General features: G+C 43.9%; 2 protein-coding genes across 8 annotated transcripts in view; one reads left to right on the forward strand and one right to left on the reverse strand.

The window, feature by feature from the left end:
• On the reverse strand, nucleotides 1028-18418 carry LOC100517855 (protein SCO1 homolog, mitochondrial). Its single transcript, XM_003131996.4, has 6 exons — nucleotides 17814-18418; nucleotides 16703-16793; nucleotides 13688-13885; nucleotides 12921-13013; nucleotides 8484-8599; nucleotides 1028-3716 (listed from the first exon to the last, which is right to left on the reverse strand). Exons 1-6 carry the CDS (start codon nucleotides 18096-18098, stop codon nucleotides 3582-3584), a joined length of 918 nt encoding a protein of 305 aa, XP_003132044.1. The 5' UTR covers nucleotides 18099-18418; the 3' UTR covers nucleotides 1028-3581.
• The window catches only part of ADPRM (ADP-ribose/CDP-alcohol diphosphatase, manganese dependent), a 101049-nt gene continuing 95259 nt past the window's right edge, over nucleotides 17390-23179 (forward strand). For 5 of the 7 annotated variants that reach the window (XM_021066275.1, XM_021066276.1, XM_005669245.3 and 2 more), the window contains exon 1: nucleotides 18074-18258. In XM_021066275.1, coding sequence (XP_020921934.1) covers nucleotides 18097-18258 — 162 coding nt within the window. In that variant the 5' untranslated portion in view covers nucleotides 18074-18096. Of the gene's footprint in view, nucleotides 18259-23179 lie in introns of all 7 variants that reach the window. The other 2 variants (XR_002336847.1, XM_021066274.1) reach the window with 2 other exon arrangements.

The following is a 23179-nucleotide window of genomic DNA, read 5'->3' on the forward strand; positions in this document are numbered from 1 at the left end:
GAACGAAGTTTCTCCAACACACCTGAAACGACGTGAAGGGGGAGGGAGCAAATGAAGTTTGCCCTGAAAACTACCGGTTAATCCACTACCTAATCTTGGCAACAGGAAGCTCTTTGGGGCTACCTTCAATATTTACCAAGTTCAATAATGTAGCAACTCTACAGAAATGTAACAAAAATAAGTTACATAAAAACCAAGCAGCACCTGTGCCAGTCATGGTAGTACCACGTTTGACTTGGTGTTTTGACTGAGTGGGTCCTTAATACACTGCAACACCAACACTAAACACCACTTGTCTATGAGGAAGGTGGGGGACTGGTGGTCAAAGAAACTTGGGTTTCACCTGTCATGCCTAATTTTTTTTAAAGGAACACACGGGTGGATTCTGGTAGAAGAAAAATGTTGAAGATTCAAAGAAAATGCATCCAAACAGTTTCCTGGTGGTGGAACAACGGCGGATTTTAAAACGTCTTCTTTTGGAATGCCCACTGTGGCTCAGTGGGTTAAGAACCCGATGAGCATCCATGAAGGTGTGGGTTAGATACCTGGCCTCACCTAGTGCATTAAGGATCTGGCATGGCTGCCTGTGGCGAAGGAGTGGGCGGGCAGGTGCAGCTCCAATTCAACCCTAGCCTGGGAACCTCCATACACCTTGGGTGCAGTCCTAACAAGACAAAATGAACAAAATCCAAAGAAGATGTCTTCTACTTTTCTGTACACCCAACTTCCTCCACTTAGGGTATAACTATGGGAGAAGTACCAATAATCTAAGTTTGAAAGGTGATATTTGGGACACATGACTACAGACGTTAATTACACTTTGTTACTGAACAGGAGTAACTACCTAGATCTTTAGAGTAATGTAACTTAGAACTGAGTAAAATGTTCATGCTCAGTGGATGGACAATGATAGGGTGGGTCCTGCTCTTTTAAAGGTAGTGCGTGCGCTCTCTCTCTCACACACACACACACTCACACACTTTTAAGTTGTGCTATATGCAAAAAAAAAGTCATTTGGCACAGTAGGGGTGATTAGAAAAATTTCTTTTATCCTTATATTTAAAAACAATAAAAGATGCTTTTATATATCTTATGCAGATACATTCACAATTTCAAATCATTTACTGGGTTCCCATTAGCTGCCCAACCCACACAGGCATCTTACTGGTATTCAGTGAATCCCAGTTCTTGCACTTGAAGTTATCAGCTGCCTCATGGACAGCCGGATGCAGTAAATACTTCTGTGCCTGCTGCGTGGTCAGCATTCTTATAATTTTCAAGTAAGTGCCTTTTCTTAAAACATTAATCTCACTGAAGAGTCCAGCATAACACGTAATCCACCCAGGTCACGGTCTGCGGACGACTGTGTGAAAGGCAGCCTTGATTTAAATCTCCCGTGATTCAGCTGAGTTGAGCCTGTTGTCCTATCCGAATCCACAAGGCCACCATGAACTCCCACAGTAGCGGGACAGGCAGGGACCTGACTAGTAATTGGGACTAGTCTGGGTTCAGAAGTGCGGTCAATACCTATCTTTGGGACTCTCTTCTCGTGGGTAGAGAGACTTGGATGTCATCTCCGAAGTCCCTTTCTCTGCTTCTAAGCCTTTAAGCTTGACACTGGAATGATGAGCAAATGAAAGCTTTCTTCAAAAGCTTTTGTTCCTTTTTTTGGATCACGACACAAGCTCTAACCTGCAACAGCTGAGAATGAAGGCTGAATTTTCTCTGGAGCAAAGCTGCTGCAAAGTGATCCACACAAATGTTTCATGGCTTAAAACAGACCCTCTTTTTAAATGCCTGGCATTTTATACTTAGATCTTCTTTCAAACAAGAAACTAGTCTTCCATTAAGTTCCTCATCTTCTTGACAAGGTTCCTAGAAAAGCCATTCCAAACCAACCCCTCTGAGTTGACGTTTTTATCAACCAAATCCTGTACTTTTAATTATCGGGCCTAAAAGGAGACTGGCACGGCCGGAGGCTGCCAGGGTGCTGCGGTGGAGCTCCACAGCCCGGCTCCAACGGAGGACCTTTACTCTCAGCTCTGGGGGGAAACCCCAATCAGGGTGCCATCGGGCCTGCTTCTGGACGCCTCTCTCCGTGGCTTCACATGGTCTTCTCTGCCTGTGTCCCAGTCGCCTTGTCTAAGAACACCAGGCTTGCTGGACGAGGGCCCACCCTAAAGGCCTCATTTTAGCTCCATCACCCTTTCAGACACTCTATCTCCAGGTAAGGCCACATTCCGAGGCACGGGGGTTAGAATGTCCAGGAGTATGTGAATTGAGGGGATGCAGTACAGCCCAGAATTGCTAGCCTTTGGGTTTTTCTTCTTCACATACCTTGAGAATCATCTGCAGTAGATTTATCCAAAGCACTGAGAAGAGAGTTTGAAAACCAAAGGTGGTGCCGTGTCATGTGCACGGGGAACAGAGTGATGGGCAAGGAGAGCCCGAGTCTGAGACACTCCGAGGCTCTGAGGCGGCCTGGGGTGGAGAAGGGCGGCCGCCAGTCAAGCCCAGACACCAGGGAGGTTAGATTCAGAAGCAAAGCCAGCGGCTTCCCGGATGTCTTGTGCCAGCACCAGGCAGGCCGACTTGCCAGAAGATGAGCCACGTCCTCACACACCCAGATCAATCCACCCTCCACCCCTCAAGAGACTGTTTGTCTCTTGAGGCCTGGTCCCACAGCCACCGCAGGGCTCTGCATCCGTCCCCAGCTCTGGGCCCGGGAACCTGCACTTCAACAGGTACCCACCTACCTGCCCCAAGTCCAAGGGTCTCAGCCCTGACAGCTGTGTGCTGCCATCTACGCACCCATGAGAAAGGTCATGCTTGTCCAAGCTGCAGAACTAAGCACACCTTTATTTCAGACCCAGGACAATCATCCGTATCCTTACACCCACGTGGCAGATCCCTGAAAGCCATCACTTAGATAAAAACCACACGAAGGACCCCAAGGGAAACCGACCTAATGGTCTGCCCCAGAACTAGGTTTCCTCCTCCTGAGAAAATCAGCGCCAGCTGACAAGGGGACGCAGTGCAAACCTGACAGTGATTTTCATCAACAAGGAAGACTGTGCTAATGCTTTCAAGCATAAAGATCAACTATGAATGTCAGAGAGCGTAAATCGTTATCAGCCACCAAGAGCTTGAAGAGCAAAGCCAAGGGCACTATGGAAGTTACACTCTTCCTGGGAATTCAGCACAACCTGTCTGAGTAGGGGTCCAAGACATGGGAGAGGCAGCAAGCTGACCAGAGCCCTGCTCACGTGGGGAGACGCCCTGGCTGTGCCTTTTCTGGCTCCGTCCTCCCCTGAGGCCCACTCTGCTGGCTTCATGGTAACTTGGTCCTCTGCTCCCCAGGTGATTATCTGGGAGACTTCTGGATGTAGTCTTTTTGGTTCCAAAAATCCATCCTGGCTGAACCCAAGGGTAACAGGCCTTGTCCAAAATGCAGATAGTCTCCCGGTCTGCAGGCCATTCTGCAGGCTGCACATATAATACACACGACTGTATGGGCTCCTCCGGAAGACGAGGCTGCTGTCCTCTCCAGCAGGAGAACGCGGCATGGCCCGCTGCGTTGGCTAGCTCTTCTTCCTGTGATTCCTCATGTGCGCAGCAATTGAACCAGCTATTTCTCCATTCTTCTTGTTCTGGCCAAAATAATCTATAAACTCACCATCTGGTCCAATCAAGTACATTATGATTGTATGATCCACCTGCAGAGAAAAGGGGAAATGACAAAAGGTCACCAAAATAAGCTGCTTATTTTACTGAATAAATGCTGCAGGATGAGAGACTTCACGTGACTGGTAAGTAACCTGTGTAGCATCTACCACTGACGAGCGAGCCCAAGTCTACGACAGTAAGTTCACGAAGGCAAGTTAATCTAAAATCTTTTGTGTTCCGGAAGTGTGGCCTGACTGCTGCTTGACAACATCAGCTAGAACTAGAACCTGCGATTCTTTTGGTTCAGTCTTCACACTCACCCACACAACTTCTGAGAAGGCACGTCTAAGAAAAGGCTGCTGCTGGCCTTCATGAAACAGCCGGCGATTATGGACTAGCAATGCCTGCTTGGGAAGAGCTTACATTTATCATAAAGAGATAGCACATGGGATTAAAAGTGTTGGTGAGAAATTAGGCTCTTGGGGATATTCTTTTATATTTTAGGAAGAAACAATTATGATCCAATGGCCTAAATTCTGCTTACCATGAGAGAAACCAGAATACTGAGCACTAGATGTATCATGTTTAACACAGTACTTAGTCCTGATGGGATTTAAATGGAAACATGAAAACAAGTGATCTCCCCTAGGAAACGTTCACATGATTCTGAGCAACCCCACCTGAAATGAATCCCCCGCAAGCTCCATCTCCAAGGAGTCCCCTTAAATCCACTATTCACTTTCCTGGCGAAGTTGTTAAAATGTTCCCAGCTTGACCTAAGGTTTAGATCAGTCCTCAGTTTTTTTAGTTACGTGCTTCCACAAATCCAATTTCAAATGAGCATAAGACGTGGCACTTAGAATCCTTAGAATGTATGCCAGGCTTGATTGCTATCTGGCAAGAGAGAAAGACAGGAATGTGCACACATACCAGACTGGAGACATCCTCAAATATACCCCACACACATGGCGTGTCTGCGAGGTTATGGTGCCTTTATACACAGAGAGAGACAGCAAATGCAAGAGCCGCGTGCCTGCTCACGTAAGTAAAGAATGCAGACCCAGAGCTCAGACAGCTGGTGGGTTCAGGGGCCTGAGAGTAATTCGCTGCAGGAGGAAAGGGGACCTGCGTTTCTCTGAACGTTGGGTACACAGTCAGATCTCTTCAAGCCTTACTCTGTAGCTTACACCTCCTTTCTCCCAATTTCTTTTTTCCCTATTCTTTGTTCTCTTTCCTCCATAAAAAACAGAATTTCAGTGTGTGTTGGGCTTAATTCATGAGTTCTTCTTCTAAATCACCTTCTAACACATAATGAAAATGCTGCTCTATGCAAACTGTCAAACTTGTCAGTGGTCGCTGATTGGTGAGCACACTGCCCTCTGTTTCTAATGTGAAGTTCTAGTAGTTCCTAGGAAAGGAAATGCGTATTCACTGACAAGCTCGTTCACAAGTCATCTCAACCCAGGAGGCAGGTATCATACTCCTGTGCAAATGACAAACCAGCTCCAGAGGGCAAGTTACGTACTTAGGAACCGCCAGAGCACTCGGAGAACCTAGACCTGCCGCCTTTCAAAGCCCACAACCGTTTCACACCCCTGCGCTGCCGCCGCCCGTACTGGGAATGCTGGGGAGCTACGGGCAGTGTTTCTAACATGCTCATTTGTACATATACATACGTACATACATATATTTGTAATTTTTATTTTTTGAAAAGATGATGTGTGCATGTAAAAAAGAATGAAAGAACACAGAGTGAACTAATGTAATGAAGTCTCCACTCCTTCCAGACTCTCAGGGACCCCCAGTCCTCAGAGGGTACCACTGCCCCCAGTTTCTTCCGTAGCCTTCCAGAGAAACCCTTTGCAGTAAGTCATGTGTCTACATCTACCTGTTTCTTTTTACACAGAAGTAACAACACACTGGACTTATTTTCTCACTTAGCAATATATTGGACACTATTTTTTATCAGTACATATATAGCAGCCTTTTGAAAAACAGCTGCCTGGCTTTCAGTCTTTTAACAAACAATGCTGTAGGTTATACCTGCAGAGTAATTGCCCCATTGGAGTCTCCAACCTAAAATGTATTCCACTTTTAATGGTGATGATACTGACAAAGGCCTCTGAAAAGGCATATCAGCTTAATTCTGATCAACAATGCATGAAAGTGCCAGCTGTTCCAAATTCACTCCAACACTGTAGTATTTTTTCTTTTCCTAAATTAGATTTTGACAATATATTTGGCCAGGTGCAAAATGGTATCACGTTATACAATTCACATTTCTTTTATTATGAGTAAAACTGAACATCTGGGAGCTCCTGTGGTGGCACAGTAGTTAACGAATCCGACTAGGAACCATGAGGTTGCAGGTTCCATCCCTACCCTTGCTCAGTGTGTTAAGGATCCGGTGTTGCCGTGAGCTGTGGTGTAGGTCACAGACGCGGCTCGGATCCTGTGCTGCTATGGCTCTGGCGTAGGCTGGCGGCTACAGCTCCGATTAGACCCCTAGCCTGGGAACATCCATATGCCATGGGAGCGGCCCAAGAAATGGCAAAAAGACAAAATAAACCTGAACATCCTTTCTGAAGTTTGAAAGCTATAATCTTTTTCAAAAGTGTTTACTAATTAATACTTAGAAAATACTGTAATCTTACACATACAATGCAATGATATGCACATTTAGCTTTCGATGGAATCTTAAATGTGCAGCATGCCTGGGTTACATATAGGACAGGTCTGCAGACGCCACTAGTACTCAAAGCCAGATGCTCGCTTTTGTTGCTTATTGCTTGAGGTTAAGAAAACCTCATTCCTTTACATCTCCATCTTTCAAGTACTCCCTCACTCTCTGCATGTCCTTAAGTCGTAAGAAAAGCTTCCCATACCATCTTGTGGATCAAAGTCTGTGACCTCAAGGGACAGAAGTCAGAAGCTGGAGAGTGTCTCCCCCTGCTGGTTGATTTAGCAAATGCGTATCAGTCAACTGACTCATCAGAACATCACATTCTTCCAGCCTTAGACCAGTACGTCTCAAAATGGGGTCTGGATGGAAGGTCTAAGGAATCCCCATAAGACTTAAATATTTACATTTTAATCTTTAAGATTAAAAAAATTTATATCCACATTCCATATTATTTGCATGACTACCTTCCGAGTACCAATCTAAAATACTCAAAATTGTGTTTGATTTTTTGTTTATGAGCTCACTGATACCTAGCTGAACACTACTGGTTAAGATCAGACAAGAAAAAGATACATTCTTGTCGAGGCAGGACCAATCAGTCCACATAGGCTACACAATCAAAAGGTTTCAAAGTATTTTAAATAGAAACCCCAAGTGTGGCAGCTGATTGCAGAGTCCAGTATCTGAGAGCTATCTGACCCAAGCCACAGTCTTTGTGGTGAGCACTGCCTTGGTTTCAGCAAAATATTTCTTGTTATGTTAAAACAATGTCTTAATAGAGTTTTATAGGTTGTTTGGTCTGATCTGTAAAATTTATTTTAATTTTAGAATTAGGAGCTATACACACAAGACTAAAAAGCGTTGCCTAGTTTACATTTGTATGTATTTAAACCAGTTAATAAAACTAGTCAACACTGGAAGTCAGACTACCTTGACTGCTCCCACTACAAGTTGAACTCAAAACCAGTCAATACGACTCTCATTTATCGAAAAGTCACAAAGTCTGAAAAGGTCTCCTTTTCCGTGGCTCCCTCTCTGCCCTCCTTCATTCTTCTCACACTGCTGGTGCTACCAAAGGAAACCAAAACAGGGTACCTCGACTTTCCTTAAACTTAGGGTCAAAAGAAAAATGCTGTTATTTCTTGTTTTTAGCTCCCATGAACTCAAGTTCCCCTAAGTCTGTGAGGCAACAGAACTTCAAACTAAGATTACCATATGGGCTTGAGGCGAAGGGACCAGAAACCTGTTTTTAATGTACACCAAAGGCTACAGTGGCACACGATGTGCTCCAGGTTCAAAGGCGATGGGGAAGCCACAGTGGGCCACAGAGACAAAGCACCACAGTGAGACGGCCCCTCTGCACATCACTCCTGGGGTGGGGTGGGGGTGGTTAGGAGCAGGGGAGGCACTGCTGGTGGATCACCGACTCAGGGGTCCTGACACTCTTTCTTTCCTCAAAACCAGCTTTGCGGTTGGAAAGGCTCTTATGACTGTTGAATCACTTTGTCCAACCAACATAAAGAAATTAGAGCATGACAACTGAGGCAAAAAACCTGAAACAATATAATGCCAACTCCTCATGCGATAGGAAAAACTGTCCATACTGAGGACACAGGGTGGGTAGGGGCAGTGCTCACTCCCTTTGCTGGAGCCTCACTGTGAAACCACTGCCAAGAGGAGGAACAAGGTGACGTGGGCAGGAGCCTGGGACCCCGGGGCAGTGCTGGACGCGAGGTCGGCTCTTTCACGTAAGAGCTCCAGAATTAACTCCTAATTCTGAAGAACACAACAGCTGCAAATTCACCTAAACACACAATTATGCAGATGCATACAGCTGATATGAAAGGAAACCTTACAGAAAGTCAACCTGCCTGTGGCTTTTTCTCTTGCTTTTCAGAAGTCTTCATCATTCAACCCAAAAATGCAGTTCATAATTAAACTATGAGAATATAATCATCCTCAAAATAAATACATACATACACACTTCTACCATCCTTTCAAACACCCGTAATTCTTAGGTATCTGCTGTAATCTCAGATTACCTTTCCTTGTCATTACATTTCATTTTTAAAGCCAGATGAGTATCTGGGACCTGGGAGCCAGCCCAGGGGTTGAAAGCTGGGCCTTTACTTACTATGTAGTCCTCGTCTTCATCCTTGGGGCCAGGGCTGTAGTACACTCTGAATGCTCTGGCCACCTGATCAATCGCTTCTTTTGTGCCAGTCAAGCCAATCAGCTTGGGAGAAAATTCTAAATAAAAAAAGAGAGACAATGAAAAAGAAAAAGCAAGAAAACAACCATTCCTACTTCGAAGAACAGTATTGGTTATAAAGCAGCCCTACTGTCACTTTCTTCCTGGGAGTTCCTAAACATTTCTTCATGTTTCAAAGGAAATTCTACTCTGTAACATTAGATTCATCAAGGTAGATCACACTGGAATTAAACTAGAAATCAATAGCAAAAAGATATCTGGAAAGTCTCAGAACACATGGAAATTAAACACACTTCTAAATGAGTCAAAGAAGAAATCTCAAGAGAAATTTTAAAAGTATTTTGAATAAAAATGGAAACACACCTTATTGAATGCATATAGTAGAAAAGAGGATATAAAATCAATTAAGCTTCCACCCTAGGATCTAGAAAGAGAGCAGTTAAATCCAAAGTACTCAGAAGAAAAGAATCAGAGCAGAAATCAATGAAACTGAAAATAGGATATTAATAGAGAAGGGCAATGAAACCAAAAGCCGGTCCTTTGTAATAGTAAGTCAAATCCTTTCATGACTATCTTATCTGTAAGAGCGGAAGGGAATATATTCTAATTGTTTAAATCACATTTATTGCTAATTTAGTTGTTTTAAAATACTTAGATGTAGTTCCGAGATAATGCTAAAATTTATGGGTTTTTTTTTTTTGCTATTTCTTGGGCCGCTCCCGTGGCATATGGAGGTTCCCAGGCTAGGGGTCTAATCGGAGCTGTAGCCACCAGCCTACGCCAGAGCCACAGCAACGCAGGATCTGAGCCACGTCTGCGACCTACACCACAGCTCACAGCAATGCCAGATCGTTAACCCACTGAGCAAGGGCAGGGACCGAACCCGCAACCTCATGGTTCCTAGTCGGATTCGTTAACCACTGCGCCACGACGGGAACTCCGATATGCTAAAATTTAAAGATATTATCCTGAATTAACCGTTAGGTTTTCCATTGTATCGTATGCGAAGTTTGCTGACGATTAATTCATACCAGGCCAAGACATTTGTTATCTCATTTTCCAGCACATAATCCCACAGCATGCACTTGCTGTTAAGTTTCTGGAATTTATGTGAGCTGGAGAAAGTCAACTTGAAACATGTGGATTCATCAGACTACCAAGCTGAGAGTCCATCATTTAACAGCAGTACCTTCTTCCAAAGGTAGAAGCCTGTTTTCATTCCTTGGACTAATTCATTCCAAATTGAAAAACTGCTCAGACAGTGAAAAAGCAAAATGGCTTTACTTTCCCACTCCATGAATAAATGAAGAGAAGGTGAGTGAAGTCTGCATTAGGGCACATCCAAATCTTTTTAAAAAGTTGTTCAAATTGCAGTAATTTTCTACATACCAACTTAAATATTTTAAAATCCCCCCAAATGCAACTGGAAATGATCATATCATCAACCATGATATGTATGTGCTGTGGAAGAATATTACCATAAGGTTTTGGTATTTCCATTAGGTGTGGCAACACAGATGATAACTCATTTGGGGATATTTATGGTTTGCTTGATATGTGATAATAAATAATTGCCAGTATGACTACTTATTTATTATTATTATTATTTTTTAGCAGCACCCTTGGCACGTGGAAGTTCCTGGGCAAGGACTGATCCCAAGCCAGAGCAGTGACAATGCAGAATTCCTAACTGCAAGGACACCAGGGAATTCTGACACACATTTAATTTTATTTATTTTATTTTTTGCTTTTTAGGGCCACATCTGTGGCATGCGAAAGTTCCCAGGCTAGGGGTTGAATCAGAGCTGCAGCTGCCGGCCTACACTACAGGCACAGCGAAACAGGATCTGAGCCGTGTCTGTGACCTACACCACAGCATGTCAATGCCGGATCCTTAACCCACTGAGCAATGCCAGGGATGGAACCTGCATCTTCATGGACACTATGATGGGTTCTTAACTGTGGCTCAATAGGAGCTCTCTTGCTTTTTTTTTTTTTTTCACTGCTTTAGCAATTAACTATGCTGTTGCCCAAATTTCTGACAAACCTGCAAACTGTGGACAAAAATTGTTTAAATAATAAAAAATCGAAAACTTCAATGAGAAAATAAACCTTTGTAACCCTGGATTAGGCAAAGATTTCTCATATCGAAACAAATTATCTATAAAAGAAAAAGCTAATCAACTGAACTTTATTAAAATGGAAAACTGCTCTTCAAAAGACATGGCTGACATGAAAAGCCACAGACTGGGAGAAAATATCTGCAAATCATATGCCTGATAAAAGACTTGTATCAGGAATATAAGTAAATAAGTAAAAAACAAACAAACTGCCCCATAAAAATGGGCAAAAGATGCCAAGAGACACTTTACCAAAGAAGACACACAGGTGGCAAATAACGGTATGCAAAGATGCCATTAAGAGTCTGAGGGAGGGAGTTCCCGTCATGGCTCAGCAGTAACGAACCCCACTAGGATCCATGAGGATGTGGGCTTGACCCCTGGCCTCACTCACCGCATTAAGGATCCAGCGTTGACATGAGCTGTAGGTCACAGATGCGGCTCAGATCTTGCATGGCTGTGGCTTTGGTGTAGGCTGGCAGCTGCAGCTTCGATGAGACCCCTAGCCTGGGAACTTCCATATGCTGCATTTGCAGCCCTAAAAAAAGTCATGAGGGAAATGCATATGAAAAGCACAATGAAAACCACTAACACCTACTGAAATGGCGAAAATTAGAAATACCGACCCTATTAAGTGCAGAAAGGATGTGGAGTTGCTGAAGCCCTCATATACGGCTGGTGGGAATGTAAAAATGCATGACTTTAGAAAAAAGTCTGTCAGTTTCTTAGAAAGTTAAACATTCACCTGTCACATGACCCAGCCGCTCCACTCCTACCATAGGATCATGTGTCCACACCAAGATGTGTACATGAGTGCTCTTCTCAGCTTTATTTGTAATAGATTGAAAATAACTCCAATGCCCATCAATGGGATACTACTCAGGAATGAAAAATGAGCTATAGACACATGCTGCAATGTGGCTGAACCACAACGTAATTACACGGACGGACGCCTTTCAAAAAAAAGGAACAGAGGTCCCTGGTGGCTGAGTGGGTTAAGGATCCAGTGTTATCACTGCTGTGGCTCTGAATCAATACCTGGTCCAGGAACTTCCACATGCCTGGGGAGAAGCCAAAGGGGAGAGAGAGAGGGAGAGAGAGGGAGGGGGGGGGAGAACATGCTGTATAATTCCATTTACATAAGCTTCCAGTATATGCAAATTACTCTATATTGACAGAAAGCAGATCAACAGTTGCCTGGAGACAGGAAGTGGGGGCAGGGGAGGGAGAACAGGAGAGAGATTAGCGGGGACACATGGAAAGCGCAGGGGGTGATTTGAATGTTCACTCTTGGACTGTGGTGATGCTTTCACGAGTGCACACACCCGACAAAAGGTAACAACCTATGCACTTTGAACATGTGCTCTTTATTATATATTAACTCCATCTCAATACCTGTGCTAAATAACACTGAAAAATAACTCAGTTTTAGAGAATGTGCATTAGAAGCTGTCATATAACGAAAATGAATAGAAACTATTCATTATTCCTTCTGACCAGTAGCTTAAATCAATTTCACTATAATTAAAATTCCTGACTTCTAAGCTCCCATGTGCCACATATTAGTATAACAACAAAACCTATCTGATCAGATTTTTATTCACATTTGCAGCCAAAGAAACTTGAACCTAGAGAAATTAAGCAAATTGCCCCAGCTCATAAGCACCTAAAGATTCACCCTTAATTCTACCATAATTTACAGTCTTTACAAAAGTTATCTTCTAATCGGTTTTAAGCTGCATGTTGAGATATTTGAATGAAACTCTCCCATTAACCGCTATAAGTGTGTTTATCTAAAATAAATACTTTAGATTTATAAAATATATGAGTTCAAAATGTGTTTATATTTATATTTGCCAATTTTCTTTACTCTCACAATGAACATACTCTCAGGATGTATGTTTATCCTAGTTTGACAAAGGGGAGAATGAGGTACTGGGCGGGAATCAGAAGCGATGTGTCCTCTCAAGTCAAGGCTCTCTTTCCTTTGTTCACATATGAAGACCAAGTTCAATCCTTCCTCTGGGACGAAACTGAAAGGGCCCTGACTGCACCAGGAATTCAGAGACCTCTTTCTTATTTATTCTCTTACCAGTCAGTCACGATTCTGAGCCTCTTTTTATCCACCTGTGAAACTGGTGACAGCACTCTCTGTCCTATCTCACAAGGCACTGCAAGGTTCAAATGAGCCTATCTTTCAAACACTGGAAAAGATGCGAGGTATTAGAACAAAACACACCTTTCACATAATTTGCGATGGCTTCTTCTGTGTCCCTCTCTGGGTCAATGGTGATGAAAAGCGGGGTTAAATTTGGCAGCGTTGGAATACTATCTGAAAAAAAGTTCTCATTAGTTGGTATTTCCATTCTAAAGGGAAAGACAAGCAGCAATCAGAGCAGTGTGTAGGGAATGCTACAGCAAGGTATTAGGGTAACACAGATGTCCATGCTGGGAAAGGAAAAGCAGACCCACGCACATCTATGGTGTGATCAGATAAACACCCGATCAAATACCTGCACCAGGGCATACATGCTATTACTCAGAATCACATCACGTGGATATCTTGTCTCCTGATCCAATCCAGTGTGTGTGGGGTCCTGCCCCCGCCCCCCCAATTCTCAAGGGCATGGTAAACTACTACTTAGGATGGAATATCCTGGAACAACCCCTTTGAGGAAGGATGTACGTCACAGACTATACCACAGACTTCCTAGTCACTGGGGGAAGGGCACTGGCAGCCAGTGAAGGAAAGGACCAAAAGAAAGGGACAGTAGCTGGGCAGTTCCGGGAGACCCAGACCAGCCTGAAAATTTTAAACACTCTTAATATTTAGCATCAAAACCAGCTTCCCTTGGTGGAGCATAAGGTCACAGGAATCACAGCAACAAACAAGCCTAACAACGAGACTTTATATTTTCACCAACCAACTTACAATGTGAAAAGCATGGTGACACTAAGGCCCTCAGGTAAACACACGCTTTTTACAATAAGAGATGGCTTTCTTACCTATTTCATCCACGACTTGAATCATCTTCTCTAGTTCTTCTGGACAGATATCAGGGCAGTGAGTGAAACCAAAATAAATCAATACCCACTGACCCAGGTAGTCCTTATCAGTTTTGGGCTCTCCGGTGTGAGTCGTGAGGGAAAACGGGCCCCCAAGTAAAGGTTTTCCAATACTTCGCTGCCGTTCCTTCTCCAGCTCTTAGACACACACACACACCAAGAAAAAAAAAGTCAGTGTAACCACAGGTATTCAAATGCCAGATCTATGGTTCATACCATACTAATGACTGAGGGCCCAAAATGTGGAGAAAATACCCTTTTCAAGATGTTTATAAAAAAATCTTTTAAGAGAAATAAGCACAAAACACTAAGATACTATTATATATAGTAAGGACTATAATAAAAGCAAGTGGTAGAAACATTTCTTCCTCTTCCAGAACAATTCAATCCTTAGCCCTTAGGTGTGCCCATGATGGGGTGGGGGAGGAGCACGGCAGAGCAGAATGTCTGAGTCCAAGTGGGTGAGGTGGGTGGCCCGGAAGTGGGTGTCTGAGCCTGAGTGCGCTGAGGAGGGTAGCTGCGTGGGGAGAGGACAGCAGTAATGGGACCTTAGTTACATACAGGGGATTGATCAAATTAGTAACTATATCAAAGAGAGTTACAAACAGAAGAGGAACTGGAGCAACGGAAAGAGAGAAAACCAAAACTAGAATGAAGCTTTAAGTACTGAAAGAAATGGGAGGTAAGCTATGAACTTATGGTTTCAAAACATATAAATACAGAAATAAGCATAGATATAAATACGACCATCTCTTTCCCAGCTCTGCCCACTGGGAGGACCCAGGAACAGACACAATCCAAGTGCAATAAGCTCATGTCCTGACTTCTGAATATCGTACTCCACCAAAAGAAAAGGGGGCTTTTTAGAGAAACAGCTGATATCAGGGCTGGGACAGAGAAAGCACAGATGAACCAGAACACCTTATGCTGTGCCAGAATGAAGGAAGAACCTGAGGAATCTTGGAGGCATGTTGGAAAAGAAAAAGAAGCCTGCTGGAAGGGGGTCCCCCTGACCAATCAATCTGGGACAATGTGGGTGTCAAAATGAAAAGAATAATGGATTACAACTCACAGGCTAGATAGGAAATCACGTGTCCATTCTGATAACAAATGAATTGAGAATTTGATGGGAAACAGAGTACTTACATGCAGACACAGAGAGAGTATTTATGTATATAAACGTACATCACAAAATATACATTAATTACATTTTCAGTAGAGAGGCCTGACAGTAATCAAGGGATCAAACTGAACTTTATCAGCATTGGGACAAAGTGAAATCACATGGCACCTGACTAGATGCAGCGAGAAGATGGCATCCTCAACCTCATCATGAGAAACCACCACACGAGCCCAAACTAAGGGACAGTCTACACAAAGTAACTGGCCTATAGTCTTCCAAGCTGTAATGGTCATGAAAGGCAGGCAGACTGAAAATTGTTACAGATGGAAAGAGACCAGACAACTCAGTGTGAGGCGTGGTTCTCAAGTGGATCCTTCTGCTATAAAGAGAAGGCACTGAGTTGCAAAACCTGAAGATTGAACGGTAGTAACATACTGACATTAATTTTCTGATTTTTCTGGTAGCACTGTGGGCACATTGGAGAATGTCCTTGCTTGTAGGAGAAAGAAACAGTGACGTATTTGGAGATGATGAGGCATCATGTCAGCAAATACTCTCAAATAATTTAGGAACATTTTAAATACTGTTCCATAATACAAGTTTTTATAAGACAAAACTTTTTTTTTTAATTAAAAAAATTAAAAACAAATTTTTTTTTGTCTTTTTAGGGCCATACCCACAGCATATGGAGGTTCACAGGCTAGGGGTCTAATTGGAGCTGTTCCTGCCAGCCTACACCACAGCAATGTCGGATTCTTGACCCACTGAGCAAGGCCAGGGATCGAACTTGAAACCTCACGGTTCCTAGTTGGATTCGTTTTTGCTGCGCCACAACAGGAACGCTCCAAAATGTCTGATATTAATTGAAGGTGAAATTACAAACTAAGGTCAAAAGAACCTTGGGTTTTCTAGAACTCAATCTACCACTACTTAACCAGTTTTTCAGTTTTAGTTTTGAAACTAAAAGAACTTAACTGCTTATTAAAATATGAAAATATCAATAAAACACTGCTTGAAATGTTTAAATATATCAATATCGATCTTATATTCCTAAGGTTCTAAAGCCTATGAATTCTCCCAGATTTAAACATTGTCCTTTGTATAATGGCATCTAAAGGAACTCTAAAGAATCAAAACAGATTAAGTGATACTTTGATTTGCTACAACTTCTAAAACCAATCTTAAAAGTCCTGAAATATTCATTAAAACATAAAGTTCTTGTAAACAATTTCTAAACACTTCAAGTGTTAATCTAGAGCAGTTCCTGGCATCTCCCTACCAGGTTCTCTCTCTCTGGCCTGTCCCTCTGCTGGATACTCTGTGGTCTGCAGGAAGGGCTGAGTCTACTTTTGGACCTCAGAGCACCAGGAGCATCCCTCTGGCCCGGTGGAACCTTATCTAGTGAAATCCTTTACTTCTATGTCTGTTTCACTGTCATGTGTACCTCAATAGCTGAACTGCACCTTTGTCATCTTTGTACCCTCTGGACTTAACACCTATATTCAAATTTGCCCAAAATTAGGCTTTTCACATTGTTAGACAGTGGTGCCTGAACAGATAAGACAAAGGAAAATCAGGTGAAATCTAAGTTTGTAGTTTAGTGAATACTATTGTATGAATTTTAATGTTTCAGTTTTTGATACATGAGCCATGGTTATCTAAGGAATACATCAGAAGACAACTGAAAGACATACGGGAATGCTCTGCCATTTTTACAACTCTTCTGTAAATCTAAAATTATTTCAAGATAAAAAGCCTAAAAACAACAAAAAGATGCCAGTCCATAGCCAGGAAGGATTTTATTCAGATCTGACCAGATGCTATCTACTTACTCTCTGTCTTTTCTTTCTTTAAGTACTTCATTCCAGCCAATAAAGCTCCTCCAATAGCAAAGGTGATGGCTAAAGACTTCCAGGAAACAGGCTACTGGGCACAGATTTCAAAAATAAAAATACTAGTTAAGATGCAAACATCTAATCACACTAAATTTAGGACAGTAGTTTTTAATATACATACACACAGGCCTTGATGCTGTTAAATGGGCAGGATGTTTCATGTTACTTCGGGATGAGAAAATATGGAAAGTTTCCCTGGATGCAGTTTCACCTGGGCTCCAAACAAATTACAAAGGGCCTTACTTCTTTTCACATGGAGGGAAAAAAAAAACAACCCGAAGCTCAAGGACCATGATTGTTACCACCTGTGACCCATATCCCAACTTCTAGCTTAAAAACCAGTTAATTACCTGCTTGTGCTGATATTAGGAATACGCGGAAATTAATTAACCAAATAAATTTGGGAGGTTAACCTAACTCTGACTTCCAGCAGTAACAAAGCCAAAGCAGAGGAGACCTAAAAGTGGAACTTCTTGCAAACTGCATCATTATTTCTTGGTACTTTTTTCCCAAGTCCCGAGAGAAGTAAGATAACTCATTAACTTTCCCCTAGCTCCCAAAACCACGCCTCTTACCTATCACTAGAAAGTAGTGGCTCTTAAGTTCTTTGGGGGTCAAAATTAGAACCCGAGAAAAACCAAAGGAAAAAAGACACGCAACCTCGACCCTCATTTTGCTCAATTTCAACATACAAACCGAGCTTCTGAAGGGAAGTGAAGTGGCAGAAATTATAAAAATGCTCTGACTCCTCAATCATGGAAAACTTAAGGTAGAGCTCCCTAAGAAAAACGTAAACTTATTTTTCTTGGCGCAAAAGTTAACTAAAAGCTAAGCCCAGGCATCTGACCAAGGGGAGAGGCTGTGAACACCTGCCACACCGGAAGAAAAGGCGGGACGGATCTCGGACCTGGGTAGTAAGTCAGCTGCGTCGAGGGCAACCCCAGGGCAGGCCGAGGGGTTTCTGAGGTTATGGCCAAGAGAGAAGGGAAGGCCGCAGGGCTGACTGACAGCAGCGAGGAGACAGGGAAGGCTCCAGGTGTGTACTCACCCCGGGCTTCGAGGGGCGCGTGGGGTCTCTGCTGCCCTTCAGCTCCGGACCCGACGACCCGGGCGGTGGCGGTCTCTCCGTGCTGAGGGGCCGGCTTCCCAGCCAGCGGCTAGCGAGCCCCGAGGGCCGCCATGTCTCCACTGGCCGAGCGCAGAGTCGCGCCAGCAGGACCCTCGCAGTGCCCTCCCCCGGGCTGTAAACCCCGAGTCCGTGAGGAAAGAGACACCCAAGTTTGCAGCCCGGAGGCCGCAATACCCCACCGCGCGCGAGCAGCAGCCCCGCCATGAGCTCGAGAGACCGCGCCTCCTTTGACCCGCCCTCGACTTCCGGCGCCGTTTCCGCTTCCTCCGGAAGTGAGGGAGAGCCGCTCTTTCCGCTCCGCTCGATGGTGACGCGTTCAACTAACCCGAAGTCAAGGAGCCCTTCGCCGAGAAGCCGGCGTGCGGTAGGTGGTTCCTCGCGGCTGGAGGCGGGCCCGGCCCGGGCTGGGCGGGAGCTGCGCGGGCTGGCCGGGTGGGCTGCAGGGCCTGGAGGAGCGGGGATGCTCCGGGGTCTGGCTGCTCCGGGGTCTGGCTGCGCGGCTTCACCTGGGCGGAGCGGTCTTGAGGGCGGTTCGGCGACCCGGGGCTTCGGTGACCTTAGTCGCCCCTCCCCCGTCGGGCGCCCCCGGGAAAGAAAAACGGCACCCGGATACTGTCAGCCCCAGTCCCCACCTTCCGGCGCCCTTGGCCAGCCCAGCCTGGCGGCAGGTGGTTGTCCGCTTTGCACCCCTAACGCAGAAGCGGACTCGTAACACCTGAAATAACGTTTGACTTTTTTTTTTTTTTTTTTAATTGCCAATCAGGCTATTTGAGCGGTTAGAGTGACGGAGATAGTCAAGTATGACTAAACTGCCTGGGATGTCCAGTTATTCCCAGGTTATAACCTAACCTAATTGGAAATTGCAGTAACTGTACAAAGTAGTGTCCATACCGCGTCATGTCCCAGCCCTTCATTTAATTTCCTTGGGCTCCAGTTCCTTAAAATGCTTCCGCCGACTTCCCTGCCCCCTTCAGTTTGGTGGTTGAAAGTTTGTGGATGGGTTCTTGGTCTGGGACTGCTCCTCTTGTTCGCGTAAGCCCTGTGATTTATATACGCCTATATATCTGTTAGCCTTCTATTAATAAGGCAGAGAGCATTCGTAGGCTTATTTTTCATTCATCGTGCAAGTTTAACTCGCGTTCATTCTTTCTTGCCCTGGCTTTTGTCTTAACATCTGCAGCCTTAGCCTCTTCCCTCCCCACCTCTGGCAGAGTTGCAAAATTCAGAAAAGAGGGGAGAAAATCGCCTTCTAGTTTTCTTCCTTAACTTCTGATCCCACTCCCGAGCGACACCCCCCCGGGGGGGGGGGCTTCCAATGAGCTGAAGCAGCCAGTGTCTGCTGATGTTGACGCTGAAGCATGGTCTTTTGTATGAACTGGCATCATTAGCCAGTGTGCTTCTCTGCTCATTAACAGGGGGAGATTGTAGTCTGTTCTTACTCTGTTTCTTGATTCTCAAATTGAATTGGAATTCTCTCGAATATCTGCTCAGACTAAATGTTTGCTCAGCACCTAAAATCCTTTGGCTATGGTTAAGATTCCCCCCACCTCTTTTTTCTCCATGTTTGTTTCCCCAGGGAGAAGTTATTCCTCAAATTGACAGACACAATAGTACCTTGCTTTTTCAGGCAGCAAGCGTATAAAATTATCGTTGACCTCTTTGCTTAGGTGTAGGTTAATTGATCAGACAAGCTATCACATAAATTGAATTCAGTGTTTACTCAGGTGGTCTCCTGACTTTTATTTGCCAGAGTGATTCTTTTAATAGCCTCGTGACCTTTTGTTTACCAAAGCATTTTTATACAGTTTCTTCATGTTACGTTTATAACATTAAATAAAATACTGGCTTCTAAAACAGTTCGTGACTGAAGGTGGGTGTTTTATGACTATACATGGGATGAATTGCTGATAACCTCTGAACCCGACTTCAGCGACCCGTAAAACTTTAGTGTTAAAAAGATACCTAAAACTCTGTCTAGTGTAAACCTATTGCTTGTGAAAGGGAGATCAGCATGGTGTTAGTATTGCTAGGAGCACCCTTTGAAGTGGATTAGGGAGGCCACTGAGGCCACCGTGGCTTATGTACGTTTCAGCCTGGATGGAACCTGACCTTTTGACCACTTTTTGTCCTAATGGAGTCATCCAGAACATGTGCTGGAAATAACTTGTATATATGCTGGATACTTACATGTGAAATGTAAGTATTTATAAGTCCTGGATACTTACATATGAAATACTTATACGTGCTGGAAATACTTATCAGACTCCCTACTCTGGAATAATTCCTGATTCCTTAAGGACTTATTTCCTGACTTGCATCAGCGTGGATCATAGTTCTCAGTAGGCAACTCTGTGGCTTTTTGTGTTTTTGAACCTGTGACTCTTTCTCTTCCACGGAGCACTCTTTTCAGATTTACCTAAATCTGAATTTCCCTAATTGCAATTCTTAAGACTGCACAAACTCTTTTCTTATTTGTAGCCTCCTGCATTGTTTTTTGGTTGACAGACTTTTATTACTACTCTCAAATCACCAAGATCACCAAATAATTTTTTTCGTTTTTGTTTTTTTCCAATTTAGATACTTTTCTTGAAAGAGACAAAACATAGATGATATCATCTGATACTTGTTTTATTAATAGTGACATTGCTGATCAGATTTTGGCCTGTACGTAAACTTTAGGCTGTTTCGACTAGGACAGCTGGACCTAACTTTGTGGCCCCACAGTTCATTTGCTTCATCTCAGGTCCAGATCCCTGTGCACCATGGAGCCACAAACATTCTCTTGCCTCACTTTTCTGTTACTGCAATATTTGGCATGAGTTTCAAGGCTCTTTCCACAGCCACCTGTCCCATGGGGTCTGTATAAGAACTTGGCTCACCCATCCCTTCCCTGAGATGCTTCTGGCTTAGGCTTTGAGCTTATTTATTTATTTATTTATTTATTTTGCTTTTTAGGGATGCACCCTCGGCGTATGGAAGTTCCCAGGCTAGGGGTCAAATCGGAGTTATAGCTGCCGGCTTACACCACAGCCACAGCAACTCGGGATCTGAGCTGCATCTGCGACCTACACCACAGCTCACGACAATGTTGGATCCTTAACCCACTGAGCTACGAGAGAATTCCAAGAATACTTTTTTTTTTTTTTTTTTTTGTCTTTTTGTCTTTTTGTTGTTGTTGTTGTTATTGTTGCTATTTCTTGGGCCGCTCCCGCGGCATATGGAGGTTCCCAGGCTAGGGGTTGAATCGGAGCTGTAGCCACCGGCCTACGCCAGAGCCACAGCAACGCGGGATCCGAGCCGCATCTGCAACCTACACCACAGCTCACGGCAACGCCGGATCCTTAACCCACTGAGCAAGGGCAGGGATCGAACCCGCAACCTCATGGTTCTTAGTCGGATTCGTTAACCACTGCACCACGACGGGAACTCCCAAGAATACTTTTTAAAAAACTTTATATTATAAACATTTAAAAACATACATAAAAGTAGAGAGACTAAACCGCATGGACCCGTTACTACCTTTAATAGTTATCCTCTATTCATCTACTTTTTTGTGTGTATTTAGTGAAGCTTGGGGAGTATTTTTGAAAAACTTCTTTGATACTGCAGTGCATTTTTTCTTTTCTTTCTAGGGCGTATCTGTGGCATATAGAAGTTCCCTGGCTAGGGGTCAACTTGGAGCTGCAGCTGCCAGCCAACAGCACAGCCCCAGCAACACCAAATCCATGCCACATCTGCAACCTACACTGCAGCTTGTGGCAGACAGGATTCTTAACCCACTCATCGAGGTCAGGGGTCAAACCTGCTGAGCCACAACGGGAACTCTTGGAATGCTTATTAATTCTAAATCTCTCCATTAGAGGGGTCTTTGGGTTTTTGATCTCTCTGTCCACTAGCATCAATCTTCCTGAGCTCCCAGGCCTCTCCCTGAACTATACGGTAAAGAATCTGGTAGTTCTCTGGTGGTCTGGTGGTTAGGAATCGGTGCTTTTACCGCTGCAGCCCAGGTTCAGCCCCTGGTCTGGGAACTGAGGTCCCACATGAAGCCGCTGCATGCTGTTGTGTCCAAAAGAAAAGAAAAAAAAAGACTTGGTTCTTTTTGCCCTGACTCACTGCTGATCGCAGTCGTCTTCCCTTGACTACGGCCTTGTCCTCCTCCCTTGTCTCTTTCCTTTAACCGAAGCTTTACAGCATAAGCTTCTGCTAGTCAAAATAATGTCTTCATTTAATAAAATTGCATGTTTCTTATCTTTAAAAGCTGTGAGTATTCAGCATTTTGGATCTCTTTTCTACGATAGAACACATTACTGCTTTGAAGTGTGTGGTCTTTCCTGGTCTTTCTCTCACATTGCCTAACTTTCTTTAAAAAGTTGGCGAATCTTGGTAAACCCTGGAGTTTCCCTGAACTGTTCCAATGGAAGCTGTATCCGACAGGGCTTCAGGTGTCGTCGCATGACAGAACTCTTAAAGCCAGTTCGGTTTGGCTTTACTCAAAGGAGACTTACTGACTGATAGAACTAAGTGACCAGGAGTAGTTCTAGCAGTGACAGGTGCATCCAGGTATACAACTAATGTTTCCATAACTTGACTCCCTTCCATCAGCCACATTTGCTTCTTTCTAGGTTGGGTTTCTTCTCAGTTAACTTCGCCGGCAGCTCCAGTCTTAGTTAATCAGTTTAGCAGAAGTAGTTCCAGTAGTTTTGTTGGCAGTTCCAGCAGAAGTCCCAGGGCTGATGCTTACTTACCATGAACTGACCAGAGGGAAAAGGGGCTTTTATTGGCCAGGCCTGGGTCCCGTGTCTGCCCTTCCCCTTCCCCAGCCAGGAAGTTGAGATCAAACCACACAAACTGAGAGCAAGGATTGGGGACATTCCTAAAGAGACATTGGGATGCTGTGACCAGAACACGAAGTGAATGCTGGGTTGGCAGTGACAGTTGTCTACCAGACAAGACCAAATTAACTCGGACTAAATGCCCTCTAGGAATTCCACAGTATGTACTATGGTGCTGAGTTAAAGATAAAAAATGAACTAGATTGTTTGGCCGGAGCTTAAAAGCGTTCCCAGAAATTGTTTTCTCTTAAGTATATTCCAGTGATAAAACTTGCAAAATTATCTTCTGGCTTGATTCTCCTATTAGTCTATACTTGGAATCCCAAATAGTTGAAACCTGGTAAGACTAGAGATTCTCAGCTGAGATGAGTTTTTTGTTTATTGTATCTCAGTTCACCTTTCAACTCAGATGATTTCATCTATACCACCCTCCTACCTATTAACGGACTTGGT

This window comes from Sus scrofa, chromosome 12, assembly GCF_000003025.6.
Source record: "Sus scrofa isolate TJ Tabasco breed Duroc chromosome 12, Sscrofa11.1, whole genome shotgun sequence".
NCBI classification, from domain to species: Eukaryota; Metazoa; Chordata; class Mammalia; order Artiodactyla; family Suidae; genus Sus; species Sus scrofa.

What these genes read in the sequence shown, in the direction of transcription:
- LOC100517855 (XM_003131996.4), bottom strand. Translation starts at nt 18,098, where the DNA reads ATGGCGGGGCTGCTGCTCGCGCGCGGTGGGGTATTGCGGCCTCCGGGC. An exon ending in CGCGCCCCTCGAAGCCCGGG is followed by an intron (nt 16,794 to 17,813) that starts GTGAGTACACAC and finishes TGTGCCCAGTAG; the next exon opens with CCTGTTTCCTGGAAGTCTTT. An exon ending in TCAAGTCGTGGATGAAATAG is followed by an intron (nt 13,014 to 13,687) that starts GTAAGAAAGCCA and finishes ACTTTTTTTCAG; the next exon opens with ATAGTATTCCAACGCTGCCA.